The 18,495-nt window shown below is 39.0% G+C and overlaps 1 protein-coding gene across 2 annotated transcripts in view; it reads right to left on the bottom strand.

Annotated features, from left to right (window-relative positions):
* Positions 1-18,495, bottom strand: part of KLHL7 (kelch like family member 7) — a 63,689-nt gene that overhangs the window by 23,778 nt on the left and 21,416 nt on the right. For both annotated transcript variants that reach the window (XM_082662113.1, XM_082662112.1), the window contains 3 exons: positions 16,769-16,944; positions 14,251-14,425; positions 6,611-6,753 (listed from right to left, as the gene is read on the bottom strand). In XM_082662113.1, the coding sequence (XP_082518239.1) occupies positions 6,611-6,753; positions 14,251-14,425; positions 16,769-16,944 (494 nt within the window). The remainder of the gene's footprint in view (positions 1-6,610; positions 6,754-14,250; positions 14,426-16,768; positions 16,945-18,495) is intronic.

Raw genomic sequence — 18,495 nt, 5'->3', positions numbered from 1 at the left:
TTTAAATCCAGTCCTATAAAACCAACTGACAAAATTGCTTATGAAATATTATATAAAGTTACACTGGTTCATTCATCCTCACAAACTTGACTTCCCACACTGGGCCAGACACTAAGCTCAGTGATGAGTCTACTTCAGAGTTTTAAGTAGGAAAAGGTACTAAGAGGGAATTCCCTGGCAGTCCAGTGGTTAGGACTCTGTGCTCTCATTGCCAAGGGCCTGGGTTCAATCCCTGGTCAGGGAACTAAAATCCCACAAGCCCCGGTGGTGAGACCAAAAAAAAGAATAAGAGAAGGTACTCAGGGTAAACCTTTTGAACCTGATGGTTCCATAAAATATGGCACCATGTGGTTTTCTGCCTTTGCAATTTACAGGGTCTAGTCCTCACTCTGCTGGTCTTACTCCTTGTTTGGTTTTGGCAGGGAATATGCAGAATCCCTTTTTCTCTAGAGTATACGCTCCTATTTTTTTTTGTTTTTTTTTGGTTGCGTTGGGTCTTTGTTGCTGGCCACAGGCTTTCTCTATTTGCAGCAAGCAGGGGCTACTCTTCACTGTGGTGGCTTCTCTTGTTGCAGAGCACGGGCTCTAGGTGCTCGGGCTTCAGTAGTTGCAGCACGTGGGCTTAGTAGTTGTGGTGCACGGGTTTAGCTGCTCCGTGGCATGTGGGATCTTCCCGGACTGGGGATCGAACCTGTACTGGCAGGCAGATGCTTAACCACTGCGCCACCAGGGAAGTCCCATAGTCTCCTATTTCTCCACCATATGAAAGTGGTGAGCCAAGACCCCTACAAAGTTTTAAGCCCTCAAAGCTGATCATTTCACTGACAAGAATAGTCCAAATAAGCTGATCAATTAAGTCAACTTTTATTTGGCATCAATATCATAAAATGTTCCCATACGACAATTTGAGAACACCAATTCTAAGAGAACAGAGCACTGGATTCAGAAAAATAACTCTTTTAGTAATCAATAAGCACTTGAAAACTTTAAAAACAGGTACAGGTGGGGAAGGGGAGACTCAGCAGGCTTCATGAAAGGACCCTGACAAGAAGAGTATCATTTCAATTCAATCTAGCAACCCAAGATTTCTTTATCTACTACTTTATCTACTTATCTACTAGAAAAATTGTTAAGATTTTCTTATCATTTTTCAGTCAGCAGTTAATACAAATATTTGCCGCCTCTCATGAGCAATATCCAAGGAATATCTAAAGATAATAGTTTATAGGGATGTTGGCTTAATTCTAGATAATTCAATTAAGTAGTACTGCTTAAATCGTCTCTTTGAAGGAGATCAATTCAGTGAAAATAATCATTTTGGGTTGGTATAGGACACACATCAATGAGTTCCGTTTAATGACAGTTAAAACCATTTTAGCATCTCTGAAAATATTAAGTTCAAGAATTTTAAAACAATTCCTATACAGTACTTATTATTAAGCAGTCTACTTAAATAATGAAATAATGTTCACCTTGGGAGATTCAAGGTAGATAACTTATAATGAAATCAGCCTTTCCAATTGTTTTAATATTAGAAATAATAAAGACAACCAACTTATATTAAAATATTATAAATAACAGTAAATGGTGAATATTTTCAAGATGAAGTTTTTAGCAGAAAGAAAGGAGAGGTTGGTACTTCTAATAGAAATATTTAATAAATATTGTAATGGGATTCTAATGGTGTCAGCGTTAGGGAATAAAGTAATAACTGATGGAATGAGGATGTTTTTATTGGTAGTTATATCCTCAGTTATTTACATTTTTCCACTGAAGTCTAAAAACCTGTGACTGAGTATACAAAAGAGCACTAGGAACGTGCCATTTATAAGTGCAAAGTAAAACATCAAATGAGAATTCTGAAGTTACAGTCTCATTTCCAGGCTCGTGCAGAATATCCATCCTTTTTTTTTATCTCTCCAATTTAAAAAAAAAAAATTTAAGGAAAGTTGTACAACTACAGACCAAAAACAAAGTGTTAGTTGTCATTCCATATTTGCCTTATTCTAAAAACAGTGCTGTCTCCCAAATGGAATCAGGATTCTCCTTGTCCCCCTGTACATCAAAACAGACATCTACTTTAAGATAAAGTATTTTCTATCAAAACATACTTTATTGCTTTTTAACTGTCAAAATCAACACCAAAGTTAGGCTTCGGGAAACAAGAGGGGTATAACTATTGTCACCACCTGAAAGCTGTGGTTCATAGATTTAAGCTCCTATGACTTCAGATTTTCCTTGGGAAAAAAAAAGTTTATTTATAAATTTCCTGCTGTTGACTCAAAAGGATCCTGAAAAATTAAAAAAACAGTGAAATTAAATAGCCACTGAAATGTCAGTAGTCTTAAAACTTACCTGGTGTGAAACAGATGTGTAGGTGTATCAACCTGTTAAGCACACTGACACTGTGCTTATTGAGCTATATTGCACAGGCCATGAAACCTCATGGTACCTGCCAGTCACTCAGTCGTCTACTAAGAAAGGAAGCTAGATGTCTTTAGTAAAAAATCAGCCTATATATTGGACATGGAGGAATGGACCAGAGATAGATATATGACCTGAGAGCAGCCCACAGGGACAGTCCAAATATGATGGTATTTAACCAATCTAACCTGATACTCTTTCCTTGGAGGTCTTTTTGATATCTGGCAGCATATATACTCTATAAGTTATATGACTCACACTGGTGACTCTAACTATTGTAGCAGGGCCAGATGTGGTCTCCTTACTGGACCAGATTGACTAAAACTTGGTCTGTAGTTAACACTCTGGGTAATGTGTATTTCTGTTACTATTTACCCAGATCATTACATGGAATTTCAACTGGCAGGGAAAATAAAATAATTTCATAGTCTGACCTCAAGATCTCTAGACTCTAACTCTCTGCTATAATCTCAGCTGCAGGAGCCCTGGTCTATCTCACCTTGCCAAAGGTCTCCTATATCGATGCCTATAATACTGATCAGTTCTGGAAACAGAACTGAACAGAAAATGGAAAGGATCCCGTATGTCTTGGTGAGACAAGTGCTTCACAGGACAGGAGAGAAGTTATTCTAGAGTACAGAGTTGGTCACTTCAGAGTGCCTAGATGTCCACATATCTGCAGCAGGGGTTGGCAAACTATGGCCTGCAGGCTAAATCCAACCCAATGACTGTTTCTGTAAATAAAATTTGATTGGAGGGATTTCCCTGGTGGTGCAGTGGTTAAGAATCCACCTGCCAATGCAGGGGACACGGGTTCAAGCCCTGGTCCAGGACGATCCCACATACCGCTAAGCAACTAAGCCCATGCGCCACAACTGAGCCCGCGCTCTAGAGCCCGTGAGCCACAACTACTGAGCCCACGTGCCACAACTACTGAAGCCTGTGCGCCTAGATCCCGTGCTCTGCAACAAGAGAAGCCTTCGCAATGAGAAGCCCGTGCACTGCAACGAAGAGTAGTCCCTGCTCGCTGCAACCAGAGAAAGCTCGCGCACAGCATCGAAGACCCAACATAGCCAAAAATCAATCAATAAATAAACTAATTTAAAAAAAAAACCTCATCACACTGTTTAAAAAAAAATCTGATTGGAATACAGCCATGCCCACTTGTTTACGTATTATCTATGGCTGCTTTCCTGCTACAGCATCAGAGCTGAGCAGTTACGGCAGAGAATATGTAGCCTAAAAAGCTAAAGATATTCTCTGGTCTTGTATAGAAAAAGTTTGCCAAGCCCTGATCTACAGCATGTTGGCATAGCCCCTTGGAAAGGAAGGACAGCTTGCTGCCCCAACCATCTTCTGACATTTTACAGATGACACATATCCTGTGTTTGGGTGTCCTACATTTATACTTTTACTGGGTAAGCTTTCTAAGTGGGACAGGCTATAACCATATGGCTCAGCTGCTCAGGCTATCCTGTGATCCTAGGGCATTGGGATGCTGAATGAGATGCTGCATATAACTTCAGGCATGTCTCAATATGACCAGAGAGCACACGTGTGGGATTCTGGAGCAAGGCCAACCTACTTTAAGCAGGGACCATTTTTTCAGTAAATAGCTCCTGGCTGGCTGCTAGGGTCTGACAGACAGCAAATGTCTGACACCAAGGGACACCATGTGACCATATCATTACCCCATTTTGAACAGTTTTATCTGACCTACCAACTCACAAATAGCATGCTTTCAACCCATGATCTAGTATTTAAACATAAAACTGGGCATATGGAGGTCCCCAAGGCACAGAATACCCAAATGGGATCATCACAACCCTTACTCAGTAGGCCTTCTCTCTCACCCAGGGTTATGTCTTCATGGAGGCGGTCCCTACAGATCAGCTGACAAAATTGAGAGACCCGAGCTTGGTTCATTTGTGATAGTATTAAGCCAAAAGTGGACTGCTTAAGGACCATACTCCCTTCAGGAATGGTACTGAAGGATAATACAGAAGAGACATATCCTGATACGGCAGATTTTCAAGCAGTTCCTTTTATTGTCCATTATACCTCTCAGTAGAGAAAGCCTCAGGTCAGTTTTTATCCATTCTCGGATGGTGACTAAGGATTTTTCCAGATGGATACAGACTTAAAACAAGCAAGCACGAAAGACTGCTGACAAGGAGATCTGAGGAAGGATAATGTAGAACGCACTCCAGAAAGGAAACAAATTTGGGTCCCACATGAGCTCTTACCAGAGTGCCCACAACTGCAGCAAAGTCTCTTAATAATCATGTGGACAGGACTGCATCTATATCTTTCCTCCCCAGTCCGATGCTTGCCCAATGGGCTTATGAGTGACTCCAGTGGCAGCGATAGATATGCATGCAGTAACCGCATAAGTCAGTGGCTCCAGAAGCTAATGGACTTTCCCTCCCTGAGGCCGATGTGGCTATCCACTACTGGCTAGCACCCACTTTGTTGGCAATACTGACTGATTCTAAGAACTTGATTTGTTATCACTCCTTGAGGGAACCAGTTAGTTACCTAATACCAAGCTAACTACACTGGAACGCTTCCATGGTTGAAGGGACAAAGCTCTGTCCTCATTGGAATTGATACTTATTCTGCATGTGGATTGGCCTTTGCTGTCTTTTGCACTCTTGATAACACCATCATATGTGTTTTTATAAATGCCTTGTATATCACCACTACAGTATTACACAGAAAGCCTCCAAGGACACACTTCTCAGAGAAAGAAGTATCAGAAGTATCCTGATGTAAAAAGGATGTTCTGGACTCACCAGGTTATCTATCATCAACAAAAAAAAGGGCCTATGAGATGTTGAAAGAGACCATTAAGTGCTGAGATTCAACATCAGTTATGGGTACCACCTTGCAAGGTCGGGGTACTATCTTTTAGGATTATGGTATCTGCTCTGCTTGGGCAATACATGTAGTAACAGCAAAATATGGTATTATCTCCCCCACAGCCAGAAAACACAGTTCTAAGAAACAACGGGTAGAAACAGGAGCGCACTTTCTCATGATCTATTTTTAAAAATTGTGTTCCTACGGCTTCCCTGGTGGTGCAGTGGTTGAGAGTCCGCCTGCCGATGCAGGGGACACAGGTTCGTGCCCCGGTCCGGGAGGATCCCACATGCCACGGAGTGGCTGGGCCTGTGAGCCATGGCCGCTGAGCCTGTGTGTCTGGATCCTGTGCTCCGCAACGGGAGAGGCCACAACAGTGAGAGGCCCGCATACCGCAAAAAAAAAAAAAAAATTATGTTCCTAGACCTATGACTCAGGCTCTGCTGTCCAACTGGCATAACACATAATGGAAAACACATTAAAATTGGTAATAATTTCTAGACGGTTGGGGCTTCCCTGGTGATGCAGTGGTTATGAATCCGCCTACTACAAGGGACATGGGTTTGAGCCCTGGTCTGGGAAGATCCCACATGATACGGAGCAACTAAGCCCATGCGCCATAACTACTGAGCCTGAGCTCTAGAGCCCACGAGCTAAAACTACCGAACCCACGTGCCACAACTACTGAGCCTGCGCACCTCGAGCCCGTGCTCCGCAACAAGAGAAGCCACCGCAATGAGAAGTCCACGCACCGCAACAAAGAGTAGCCCCCACTCGCTGCAACTAGAGAAAGCCCATGTGCAGCAATGAAGACCCAACGCAGCCAAAAATAAATAAAATAAATTTATATTTTTTAGATGATTGGATTAAAGGTAATTTTATCTTTTTTTCTTCATGATGGTCTAGATTCTCCACATTTTCTAGAATGACTGTGTATTATTTTATATTCAAACATAATTACTAAGGGGAAAAAAAACAACCCACATAGCTCTAGAAGCAGATTTTCAATGAAAATCGCACATAAGGAAAGCAAGGAGCTGTAATGAATGCAAGGAGCTCCTCACAAAAGACAGAACTGTTTCCCGTTTTCTTTGATAATGGTTACTATGTAGCACTCCAGAGCAATCATGGAAACATTTGAAATCTGACTAAGCCTCAGTTTCCTTATTTGTAAAATGAAGGTGATAACTATGTATCTTGTAAGGTCTATGAAAGAACACCATAAACTATAACATCTCCTATATGAGTTATTACTACTGGTGGTAGGTGCGTGTCTATGTGCTCAGTGCTTTTAAAAACAAAAACAAGAATAAAAATTAGTTACCTTTGGGTTAAAATATCTACAAGACTGTGGTTGGGAGCCTCCAAATAGCGCTATGCGGTAGTCATGTTTCTTTCTTCTGGGCCTTGTGCCTTCTACCAGTTCTTCTCGATCCTCTGGAGACAGGAGATGATACCTCATTCCACCTGTAGAAAAACACATGGCAACTCTTCAAGAACTTCAGGCACTTTAATACTTTGAAAAGGAAATACCCAAACAAAATAGTGTTTTTATTTCTGGAACTTTTTTTTAAAAAAATCATCCCTCTATAAATGCTTAAATGCTATAGCATTTAAGGAAAGAATGAGGGAGAAGAGGCAGGAGAAATATTTAATAATCTGAGTCCTAATCAATTTATTATTCTCAGCAGTCACCATTAATGCTAAGATTGTCCCACCCACTTACTAAATACCAGGGAATTATCTGGCTTTTCAAGCAACAGCTGCCACAACACTAATTACTGAAATGCAGATCTCCCAACCCAGCTGTTCTCAATCTTCACTGTACATAAGAATCACCTAGAAAATCTCAGAAACTATCTATACCTGGGCCCTACCACAGGCCAGTTAAATCAAAATCTCTCGTGGTAGGGCTGAGGCACTGGTATCACCACTTAAATGTGGTTAAAAGATCAGCAGCTTCAGCACCTGGGAGCTGGTTAGAAATACTGAATCCCAGACCTACTGAATCAGAATCCACATATTTAACAAAATCCTAAGGTAAATCAGATGCACATAAAACTGTGAGAAGTACTTTCTGCTTATTCTAAAATGCAGCGAGGATTCGGAACTATTGTGATCTAACATGACCCTTTTCCTTTAAGCAATTCCTTAATTTTGTCAAGTCAGGGGACACTCAACAGTTAAAAACTTTGAAGATGTCATTTCAAATCAGTGTGGGAAAGGTGGATTGTTCAATAAATGATGTTAGACAATGATATGGAGAAAATATTTGTACCGCTACCTCATATTTTACTCTAAAGCAAATTCCAAATCAATAGAATATTTTAAAACGTAAAAAACCTCACAAACGAACTATAGGAAAAATTGGATAGTTAAAAAAAGAAAAAGGCCCAGAACGAGGAAGCCTAAGACAAATAACACAGAAACTATGAAAAAAATATTCAGAACTACATAAAATTTTAAGTTAAACTACTTCATGGCAAAAAGAAAAAACAAAATCAAAAGACAATGACAAACTAGGAAAGTATTTATAAATCATATAAAAGACCTAAAGATATTCTTAGTAATATTAAGACGATCAACTAACAGAAAATTAGATTAATAATCTGAACAAAGTTCACAGGAAAAGAACTAATTACAAATGACTCTCAAACATACGAAGAGATGCTCAACTGCCCTAGTTAGAGAAATACAAATTAAAATCATACTTTCTCACTCATCAGATTGTACAAGATCAAACTATCTGGAACACAGGGTATGATAAAGGAAGCAGCACGCTCCTCCACTGCTGGTGGGGATGTGGATGGGTACAAATTATCTGGAAGGCAATACAGGATGATCTGTGAAAATTACAAATGCACACACCCTTTAGCCAGTAATTCCCCCTTTAGGATTTTAGCAACCTAAAGTTCACTGTCAGGCAAGTGGTTAAAAATTATGGTATATCCACATAATGGAATACTGTATGTGGCCGTTGAGAAACATGAGGAAGGGTAACATGTACATATGAGACGATTTCCAAGAAATAATGTGGAATGAAAAAAAGCAAGAGGGGAAATTTCCTGGTGGTCCAGTGGTTAGGAGTCAGGGCTTCCACTGCCAAGAGCCCAGGTTCCATCCCTGGTTGAGGAACTAAGATCCTACAAGCCATGTGGCGCAGCCAAAAGAAAAAAAAAGAAATAAAAAAAGCAAGACATAAAAGAGTACACAGAGTGGAATACCATTTTAAAATTTATATCTTTATTCATATATATTTTTATACATAATTTATACAAGTATATGTCAGTAAATTACTGTATATGCACAAACTCAAGACTACCTTTGGAAGGATATACAAGATAATAATGGTTACCTCCAGTGAGACTTACTTTTCACCATATACCCTTTTATACCTTTTTGAATTGTAGATGATGTGCAGTATTACTGATCCAAAAATAAAATAATGTAAGCAATTCTCAATACATGCAGAAAACACTTCTGTTCATGAGGCTGTGTTGGGCCTTTATAAGAGAGATAGAGAGGACACGTTTGGAAAACAGGTTGTGAATGAATATCAGTATCAATATTTCTAGCATCTCCTTCCATTTCAGAGTATGAGTAGAAGCACTGTGCATTAGAACAGCTGGAACACTCAGCAGCCTGCTCTACGTCAGGGGTCAGCAAACTTTCTCTGTAAAGGGCCAGACAGCAAATAATTTAGGCTCTGCAGGCCACATATGGTTCCTATTATTCATTTGTTTGCTTTTTACAATCCTTTACAATTATAAAAACCACTTTTCCTCATTCCCTCCTCTCCCACTCTAGGTCTAAGACTGTAGTTCTTAAGGTATATAGTTCCCTGACTAGCAGCATCACTTGGAAACGTGTCAGAAATCCAAATTATTGAACACTACACCTGAACAGATCTTGTGGGGTTTGAGAGCTGCTGCTCTAGTGAGGGCTCCACATAGGGCAGAGGTGTACTGTGAAATCTATGAACACAATACTCCCAACAAGAGAAGACAGGCAGCAGGGAAGGAGAGAAACAGGAGGGAACTGTTTCAGGCAACAGGCCACTGGGTAAAAGTGGCTGACTGTGGCTAACCAGGTCAACCCTGGAGGAAGCACAAACTGTGGCTCCTTCACTGATGGGCTGTTTCTCTCCCAGGACAGGGCTGGGGACAAACTCTCTGGCACCTTTCCCTGAGAAACGCCTTGCTCCTTAGGCTTATTCCTTTGGGAGTTATTCCTTTGAGAGTCAGGTACTGTCATTTGCAAATTTTGAATAAGAACTTAGTCTGACCCTTTGTTATGGTTTTTTTAAAAAAAATATAAATTTATTTATTTATTTATTTTTGGCTGTGTTGGGTCTTTGTTGCTGCATGTGGGCTTTCTCTAGTTGTGGCGAGCGGGGGCTACTCTTCGTTGCGGTGCGCGGGCTTCTCATTGCTGCGGAGTATAGGCTCTAGGCACGCAGGATTCAGTAGTTGTGGCACGTGGGCTCAGTAGTTGTGGCACGCAGGCTCTAGAGCGCAAGCTCAGTAGTTGTGGTGCACAGGCTTAGTTGCTCCGCAGCATGTGGGATCTTCCCAGACCAGGGCTCAAACTCATGTCCCCTGCATTGGCAGGCGAATTCTTAACCATTGCACCACCAGGGAAGCCCCTTTGTTATGGTTTTGACTGTGTTCTTCATTTTGTTTTTATGACTTGTTTTCTTTTAGTTATAAATTCTTTCAGTTTAGTTTTATTCTATATTCCTATCATCTTTTGTTTTTCTTCTTCTCTCAAAAGGCAGACCCTAAATCAGATGGTAGGAAGGTAATTGATGATCTGAAGAAGGGAGGCCTTCTTTCCTCCACTGAGCTCTACCCAGCCTCCAAAGCCTGGAAGAGTCTCAGCTGCTTGTGCCTAGTCAAGGAATTTTAGAACTCACAGTTCTTTATTAGAACAAGACGAAACAAAAATGGAAAAGAAAAAGAAAAAAATGTAACAAAAAACAAAGATTCCTGCTCAAGAGCCTAATCGCCACACTTGTTTGGATTTCTTGAATAATCCTGGTATCCTGTTTCTAAATCAACTCAGAATCCACATAAGAACTAAATACTTCACTGACTGGCTAATTTATCTTCAACAGCTTACACCATGTATGAAGAAACAGGTGCAGCTCTCTACCCAATGAAACCAGAAATATAACACAGGGTTTGCAAATAGAGGCATGACAAAAAATCTATTAACTTGTGAAATCCAAAAGATGAAAGTCCTAATCTAAAGACATCTTCTTGGTCCTGATTTTCTTTCACGTCCCTGTACTTCAAGAAACTAGCGGCAACCTATGCTGTACTTCTTAAAACTCCCTACATCTTGGTTATCAAGATACCAGCCTGGGAAGGGTAAGCTGGGATGAAGTGACAGAGTGGCATGGACTTACATACACTACCAATTGTAAAATAGCTAGCTAGGGGGAAGCAGCTGCATAACACAGGGAGATCAGATCGGTGCTTTGTGACCACCTAGAAGGGTGGGATAGGGAGGGTGGGAGGGAGATGCAAGAGCAAGGGGATATGGGGATATATGTATATGTATAGCTGATTCACTTTGTTATAAAGCAGAAACTAACACACCATTGTAAAGCAATTATACTCCAATAAAGATGTTAAAAAAAAAAAAAAGATACCAGCCTGTGGTTGAAGTAGCTTGGTGAATTCTCCTTTCCCGGTTCTTTGTCTACTACCCCTTAAATGTAGATATTCACAAGGATATATCCTTGCTTCATACCCTCTTCTTTTTTCCCTTGACACCATAACTGTAACCAAAAGGTATTATACCATGCACTGTCTTATGCTTTTGCCACTCATGAAAAATTTTTATATTATTAGATATTCATCTAAAATATTTTTAGTAAATATAGAGCATTCCATTGTATGGATATATTGTAATACTTTTCCAAACTAGGGGACAGTATTGGGTCAACTTACCTAAAACCACAACAATATTAAGTAGTAGCTATGTGATACGTTTGACAGAAATTTTACTTTACTTCCAATTTAATAATTGGAAGTAATTAATAAGTATTAATTAAAGTAATTATTAAAGTAATTAATATTTATTAATTACTATTTAATAATCAGGGCAAACTTATTGTCACTCTTTTTTTTTTTTTTTTGGCGGTACGCGGGCCTTTCACCGCTGCAGCCTCTCCCGTTGCGGAGCACAGGCTCAGGACACGCAGGCTCAGCGGCCATGGCCCATGGGCCCAGCCGCTCCGCAGTATGTGGGATCTTCCCGGACCGGGGCACAAACCCGGGTCCCCTGCATCGGCAGGTGGATTCCCAACCACTGCGCCACCAGGGAAGCCCATTTCCACTCTTGAGAAGGGTATCTCAGGCAGGAATGAAAGTTGTCATTTCTCTTTTATTTCCTTCCTTAATTTTGTGTCTGAAACCAGCTATACCTTCAATGAAATGTGCAAATGAATGCCAAAAACAACTTAAGGTTTCAAAGTAGGTTTCTAAATACCTTCTAGGAGAGGCTTTCTTGCTCATTACACATTAATTGAAACCTATACTGCTATCCCATGTGTGGATACTGTCCATGTGGTTTTTGGTTTAAGATGAATGGGAACTCAAGAAGAGCCTGGGAGAGTTAGCAGGAGCATACTTATCTCAGCATATCACAGTCATACACTACACATTTCAGGCCTGTTTAAAGAACAAGCTGAACTTCCACTTACAGCAGCATGACAGTTGAGACTTTCAGAAATAACTTTCTGCTACAAAATTACTACAGTGCTGGAAAGAATAAAACAAACATTCTTTTAAGTGCATAGCTAAGATCAGAGGGCCAAAAATGGAGGGCGAACTAAACACCGGAATAGTGAGTGTTAAGAGACCCTGGAGCTACTCTGAGAGCTTTCGATAATACTGGAAACCTAGAAATTGATGTTATTGGCTGCATGAGGGAAATAAGATTAGGTCTTGGATTTGCACAAGTGTTGGAACTGAGAGCTCTGTCTAAAGCTGGATCACTTGTATTGGTTATACTTTTAATGAAGATAAGCTAAGAAAACTGTCTAATGGCAAAAAGGAGAAATAGTAATCTGCCTATTTCAATTTCACCTCCAGGCAGAGGTAAAGTCTCCCTCTTTCGAGAATTTATAAAGACAGATCATACAGGTTTGAGGTTTGAATTTACCTGTCTACAAGTCTAGAAACCCATAAGCCGAGAAAAATTCAGAGTAGTCCTGGATTGTTGTGGCCCACGGCACTTGGCAAAAGCAAACACTATTCTCTTCTTAAGGAAAACAGGGAAAACCTGGAGGAATACAAACCACACCTCCCAATATTTCTGGAGATTAAGATCGATCAAATATAAGCTCATGGGACTCCCCTGGTGGTATAGTGGCTAAGATTTTGCCCTCCCAATGCAGGGGGCCCGGGTTCGATCCCTGGTCAGGGAACTAGATCCCACATGCTGCAACTAAAGATCCTGCACGCCGCAAGGAAGACCCGAAGCAGCCAAATAAATAAATATTAAAATATATATATATATAAAAGCTCACAATCCAAAATTATAAAACACAAAGAATTAAGCCACCAGGAATAAGTCAATGAAAAAACAGCAGCATTTGGTCTTCAAAGACTTCAGATACTGTTATTATCAAACACAGAATATAAAATAACTGAATTTAATGGGACTTCCCTGGTGGTCCAGTGGTCAAGACTCTGAAATTCCACTGCACGGGGCACAGGTTCGATCCCTTGTCAGGGAACTACAATCCTGCATGCCACACAGTGCAACAACAAAAAAAATAAATAAAAGTGCTGAAGGAAAAATTAAGCCTATCTCCAAGAAGATAGAACAAAGAGGCAAAGATGGATAACAAGAGAGACTTAAGATTAGAGACTCAATGCCTAAAGAATCACAATATCAATAATAAAGAACTGAGAAATCTGTGGCTGAAAAGATAGAGAATGCCCAATACGATAACTTAAAAAAAAGGAAAAAAAAATAGATGCACACCAAGGTACATTACTGTGAACTTTCAAAACACCAGGGATTAAAAAAAAAAGATTTTAAATGCTTACAAGGAAGAATAAATAAACTGGCATCAGTTTTCTCAAAAGCAACAATGAAAGCTAGCAAATAATGGAGAATGCTTATGATTTTCAACGTAATTCTACACCCGGTTTAACTATCCTTCGACATTTTATGATAAAATAAAGATATGAGATTTGTCAAATCTCCAAATATTTGTTGATCATATATTCTTTCTCAGGAGCCTTTTAAGGATATGTTCAATCAAACAGAATTAAGAAAGGTGAAGACCTGGGGTTGAGGAAGATAGTGAATCTAACTTAGGAAAGGAGTGAAAGAACATCCCAGTATGGCAGAGAAGGGAAGTCCCAGGACAAGAACTGTGCCTTAAGCCTAAAGGGCAAACACTCCATCCTGGAATAGGCAGAAGGAAGGCTCTATAAATGTGTTTCCAAAAAATAAAATCAACAGATTGTTTAATTGTACAGACAATTTTATTAAGAGGCATTTTACAGAGGGTTTGGAACTTAGCCTGCAAGTCAAGAAAAATTAAGTAAATGGAAAAAAAAAATGTGGCAAAAAATGTGCTCCACGCGCAACAAACAAACCTTTTTCTTTAAGAAAGAAAATGTGATCACAGTACACTACTTGGCTAAATTATTTTAAAAAGGAAACACAAAAAACAAAGTGAATGAAAGTTATTGTACACAAAAGGAGACAGAGCATAAGTAATTTTTAAACTTCTATCACACATGTTCCTATAAAATAAGGGCTGAGGCTAAGTTCCCTCCGGATAGACAGTTGAGAACCCCAATAGATTAATTATCCAGAAGGGCAAAGTCTTGAGTGTTTCTCCCTGGCTACCGAGTCTGATCCATTCTGAAGGGTTTTAAGCCCATGAGAAACTGGCTACACGATAAGTTATAAATGGATATTAAGGCAACTTACTTATCACCATCTTAAGGCATTCAGGATTGTCTTGAATAAGTGGTTCAGCTTGTACTGTTTTACTTAAGAAATTCTTTGATATAAGAGGAAACCTGACTTTAGCAAGGATGTCAACCATAAATGGCTGGCGGTTAGGTTCATCATATTTCAACCACCTGACTGCAGCATCATAAACCTAAGGGGAGAAAAACAGCATAGTAAAGTTCTTAGAAGGCAGCAGCACTTCCAATTACCTATGTTTACTCTCACGTTGAAAGGGGAGAGTCTCATGAAGGCACAACTTCTTATTCCCAATATTTTATTCAGATATTTGCTTTCATCCCCAAACGCTATCTGTACTTCAGAACAGTTTACACAATGCTCTAGTGATTCTTCTAGGTAATATGTTTTTTAGAACTAATTACTACTACTTCTAGGTAACATGTTTTAGAACTAATTACTACTACATAATGTAATGACAGGTAAGATGTTGAATCTATAATCGTTTTTAAACAAAATATAGCTTCCTTTTAGGAAGGAGATATGATGTACATTTCCACTGAAAAAAATCTTTTGGTCAATGATAGTTTCAATATATGTTCATATGGTACCAGGAGAACAGGTTAATTTCCTCAGAGGCCTTCTACCCCAAGAGATATGAAGGTCATCTATGATTTTATTCCTGAATTATGAATTGACAGACTTATTTACTTTCTGGAAACTTTATGATATAAAAATTCTATATATGAAAAGTAAATTACAGGATATTTACATAAGAATTGCTTTCCAAAATAATATGGTAGCATTCATTTAACTGTACCAAACAAGCCCAAGTTTATTAACATAATTGGATTTATAAATCACTAGTTTAAATACACTGAAAACAAACCCATTATTTCATATACATATACATCTACCACACACATTTGAGTTACTTACATTAGTTATTTTGGGTTGGTGTTAATAAGCCCTAAGTCTGATATAGTTAATTTTTTATGAGAATTGGTCTGTTTTTTTAAATAAATTATTTATTGGAATATTTTTTGATTTACAGAAAAGTTGCAAAGATAGTGCAGAGTTCCCATACACCCTGCACTCAGTTGTTAAAATAGTACATTAGTATGAAACTCTTATAACTAATGAACCAATACTGATACATTATTTATTAACTAAGGTCCATACTTAAAAAAAAAAATCCTTTAGTTTTTGTCTAATGTTCTTTTTCTGTTCCACAATCCCATAAAAGATACCACATTACATTTAGTGGTTATGTCACCTTAGGCTCTTCTAGACTATGACTGTTTCTCAGACCCTCCTTGTTTTTGAGGACTTTTTGACAGCTTTGAGTTCTGATCAGGTATTTTATAGACTGTCCCTCAATCTGGGTTTGTCTGATGTTTTTCTCATGATTAGGCTGGGGTTATAGTTTTTTTGGGAGGAAGACACAGAGGTAACATGCCATCCTCATTACACAAGAGTACATGATATCACTGATGATATTAACCTGTAGGTAGTGTTCATCAAGTTTGTCAGGTTTCTTCAGTCTAAAATTATTCTTCCCTTTCTATACTATATATGTCAGTCAATTTTGCTCATATAACTGAGTTTTTTCTTTATGCCTACTCAGGTTCTCCGGGTCCAACCTGTCAACTTGAAAACTAATACTCTGGGCCATGAAGACTGGGAGAAAGAATACGGCTCAGTGCAAACCTTTTATCTCTAGAACAAAAGTAACTAAAAGCATGCGATTTTACTGTACCTCTATTAGTTTCCTATTGCTGCTATAACACATTATCACAAACTTACTGACTTAAAATACAGAGAAGGATGGGGAACTGAAAACAGGGTTTAAGTGAATGTCTGCATATCAAAGTGTTACCCCATCTAGTTCCCAACACCTGTACCCAGCTTACACCTCTGTTTATCTGACAGTTCTGGAGGTCAGAGTCCAAAATGGGTCACAAACTGGGCAAAAATCAAGGTGTCAGCAGGGCTGCCTGAAGGCCTACAGGAGAAACCATTTCCTTGCTTTCTCTAACATCTAGCAGCCACCTGCATTCCTTGGCTTGCGGCCCTTCCTCCATCTTCAAAGCCAGCAATGGTTAACCAAGTCTAATTCATATCACATCACTCTGACACTGACTCTTCTGTCCCTCTTCCATATTTAAGCACCCTTGTGATTACACTGGACCCACCCAATAACCTCCTCCTCTCATGATCCTTAACCACATCTGCTGAGTCTCAACTGCTATGTAAGGTAACACATTCACAGATTCCAAGGATTAGGGTGTGGACAACTCTGGGGGAGGCACTGTTTTACCCACCCAAGAGCATCTCTACAAGTGGCCGGTCTCTCAAAGAGTCAGCCCCTACAAGCACCCAAAACTTATTTTTCCTATGAAACAGAATTTGGAATTAGTGTAAAGAACACATTCTCTCCTAATATGATTCTTTTCTTTGTCATGTATCCAAAAATGAAGCATAAGAAATCCATAGGGACATTTTTACTAAGAAAAATGTGAGAAGCCAGTTTAGTCACCTGATCCTCTGCCCTCACAGTCAGAGTGTCCTGGTTGAGGAGATGTGTAACTCGCTTGACATCAAGTTGTAGAAATTCATCAGTTTTATAAACTTCAGTAAAATGCTGATGAATAAAGTCATCTGCGGTTGCTTTCAATTCAGGACAGTCTAGACACTCTGCTAGCACACTTATACCTGAACACAGAAAGAAAACAAATGAATAAAAGATGAATACCTTAGAAAACAAACAAACAAATATACATTAAAGATTAAGTATGACTCTAGGAAAATGCGACAATAAATTTCATAAATCTGGGTCCTTTTCTTTTCCATTGATTTGTCTATTGTTATCCCAATATACTCTCTTATGTGTGGCTGAATTTGGTACTTTGTAGGACAGGCCCCCTTCAGTGTTTTTTCAAACTTTTCTTGGCTACTGGTATAACATTTTCTCTTGTAAATAAATTTAAAATAAGCTTATAACATTCTACTTTTTTAAAATCCTGATATGACTTCAATTAGGATTGCTGAATTTCTGGATTACATTAGGGACAGTTGCTTGTTCTGCAACATGGAGGAGTTCCACTTAGGAACATGACATAGATCTCCACTTACATTTTTTAATGATCTTCAATGTAATTAACAGTTTTTTTCATAGAAACCCCATATATTTTCCATTCAGCTATCTTATTTTCTCTTTAGGAGGGAAGATCCCCCTTAATTGATTATTAATGTTCTGTATCAGGAGTCTGCAAAATACTGTCCATGAGCGAAATCCAGCCCACATCTAGCTGTAGGGTCAGCAGCTAAGAACGTTTTTCATATTTTTGAAGGGTTGTGAAAAAAGGGGAAGTGGGGAGAAAAGGGGGGAGGGGAAGGAGAGGAGAAGCAGGAGAGGGAGAAGTAGGAAGAGGAGCAACAAGGACCACACATGACACATGGCCCACAAAGCCTAAAATATTTGCTATTTGGCCCTTATAGGAAGTTTGCCAACCTCTGCTAAATAAAACCACTGATTACTGTATATGATCTTGTGGCAGGCCGGCATTCAAAGTCATTAGTTAAATTTATTTTAGTTTATTAGCTTTGATTTTCCATGTTTCAACTTCAATGCTGTCTTCAGATAGTTTTGACACTTTCGTATTTATAACCATAAAGGTTCTCATAACTGATGCCTGCTAGTGAGTTAGACTAGTTGTCATTTTCTAAATGTAGTGACCAATGCCATGGCATGCTATGTGCTCAGTCTGCTACACCTGAACATTTATGTTCCCACCAGGGAAATGATATTTTCACCAAGAACCAGTATTTGTTTTTTAACTAACTTTTGGCAGTTGATTTTGTTGTAATTATGCTACTCAATTAAATATCATGCAGATCAATAAAATATGAATGTGAAAAGAAAGCAGTTGCTTCTATGAAACCTAATTCTAAGGTTTACAACAGACTTGAAAACAGCTCAAATTAAGCATGACCAGGACAACGGATAAAATCGGGGAAAACACTGCAAAATTCTAGAGGGATTCTATAATCAGACTGTCTTGCTCAGTTATCAATTCGTTTTAAGGAAATTAAAAATAAAAAATCATAGATAATATATTACTGATGTGACTTAGGTAAGACAGACAATGGATCTGCATTCAAATCACAGACTTGGTCTTACAGTCACAGATTGGCAGATTGGTATATTTTTATGTTACACTAAAATAACACCTTTACGGCAGATATAATCTTGTTTAACCACTC

The sequence above is a fragment of the Grampus griseus genome (genome assembly GCF_964374135.1).
Source record: "Grampus griseus genome assembly, chromosome: 9".
Lineage (NCBI taxonomy): Eukaryota > Metazoa > Chordata > Mammalia > Artiodactyla > Delphinidae > Grampus > Grampus griseus.
This window is presented reverse-complemented; position numbering and strand designations above follow the sequence as displayed.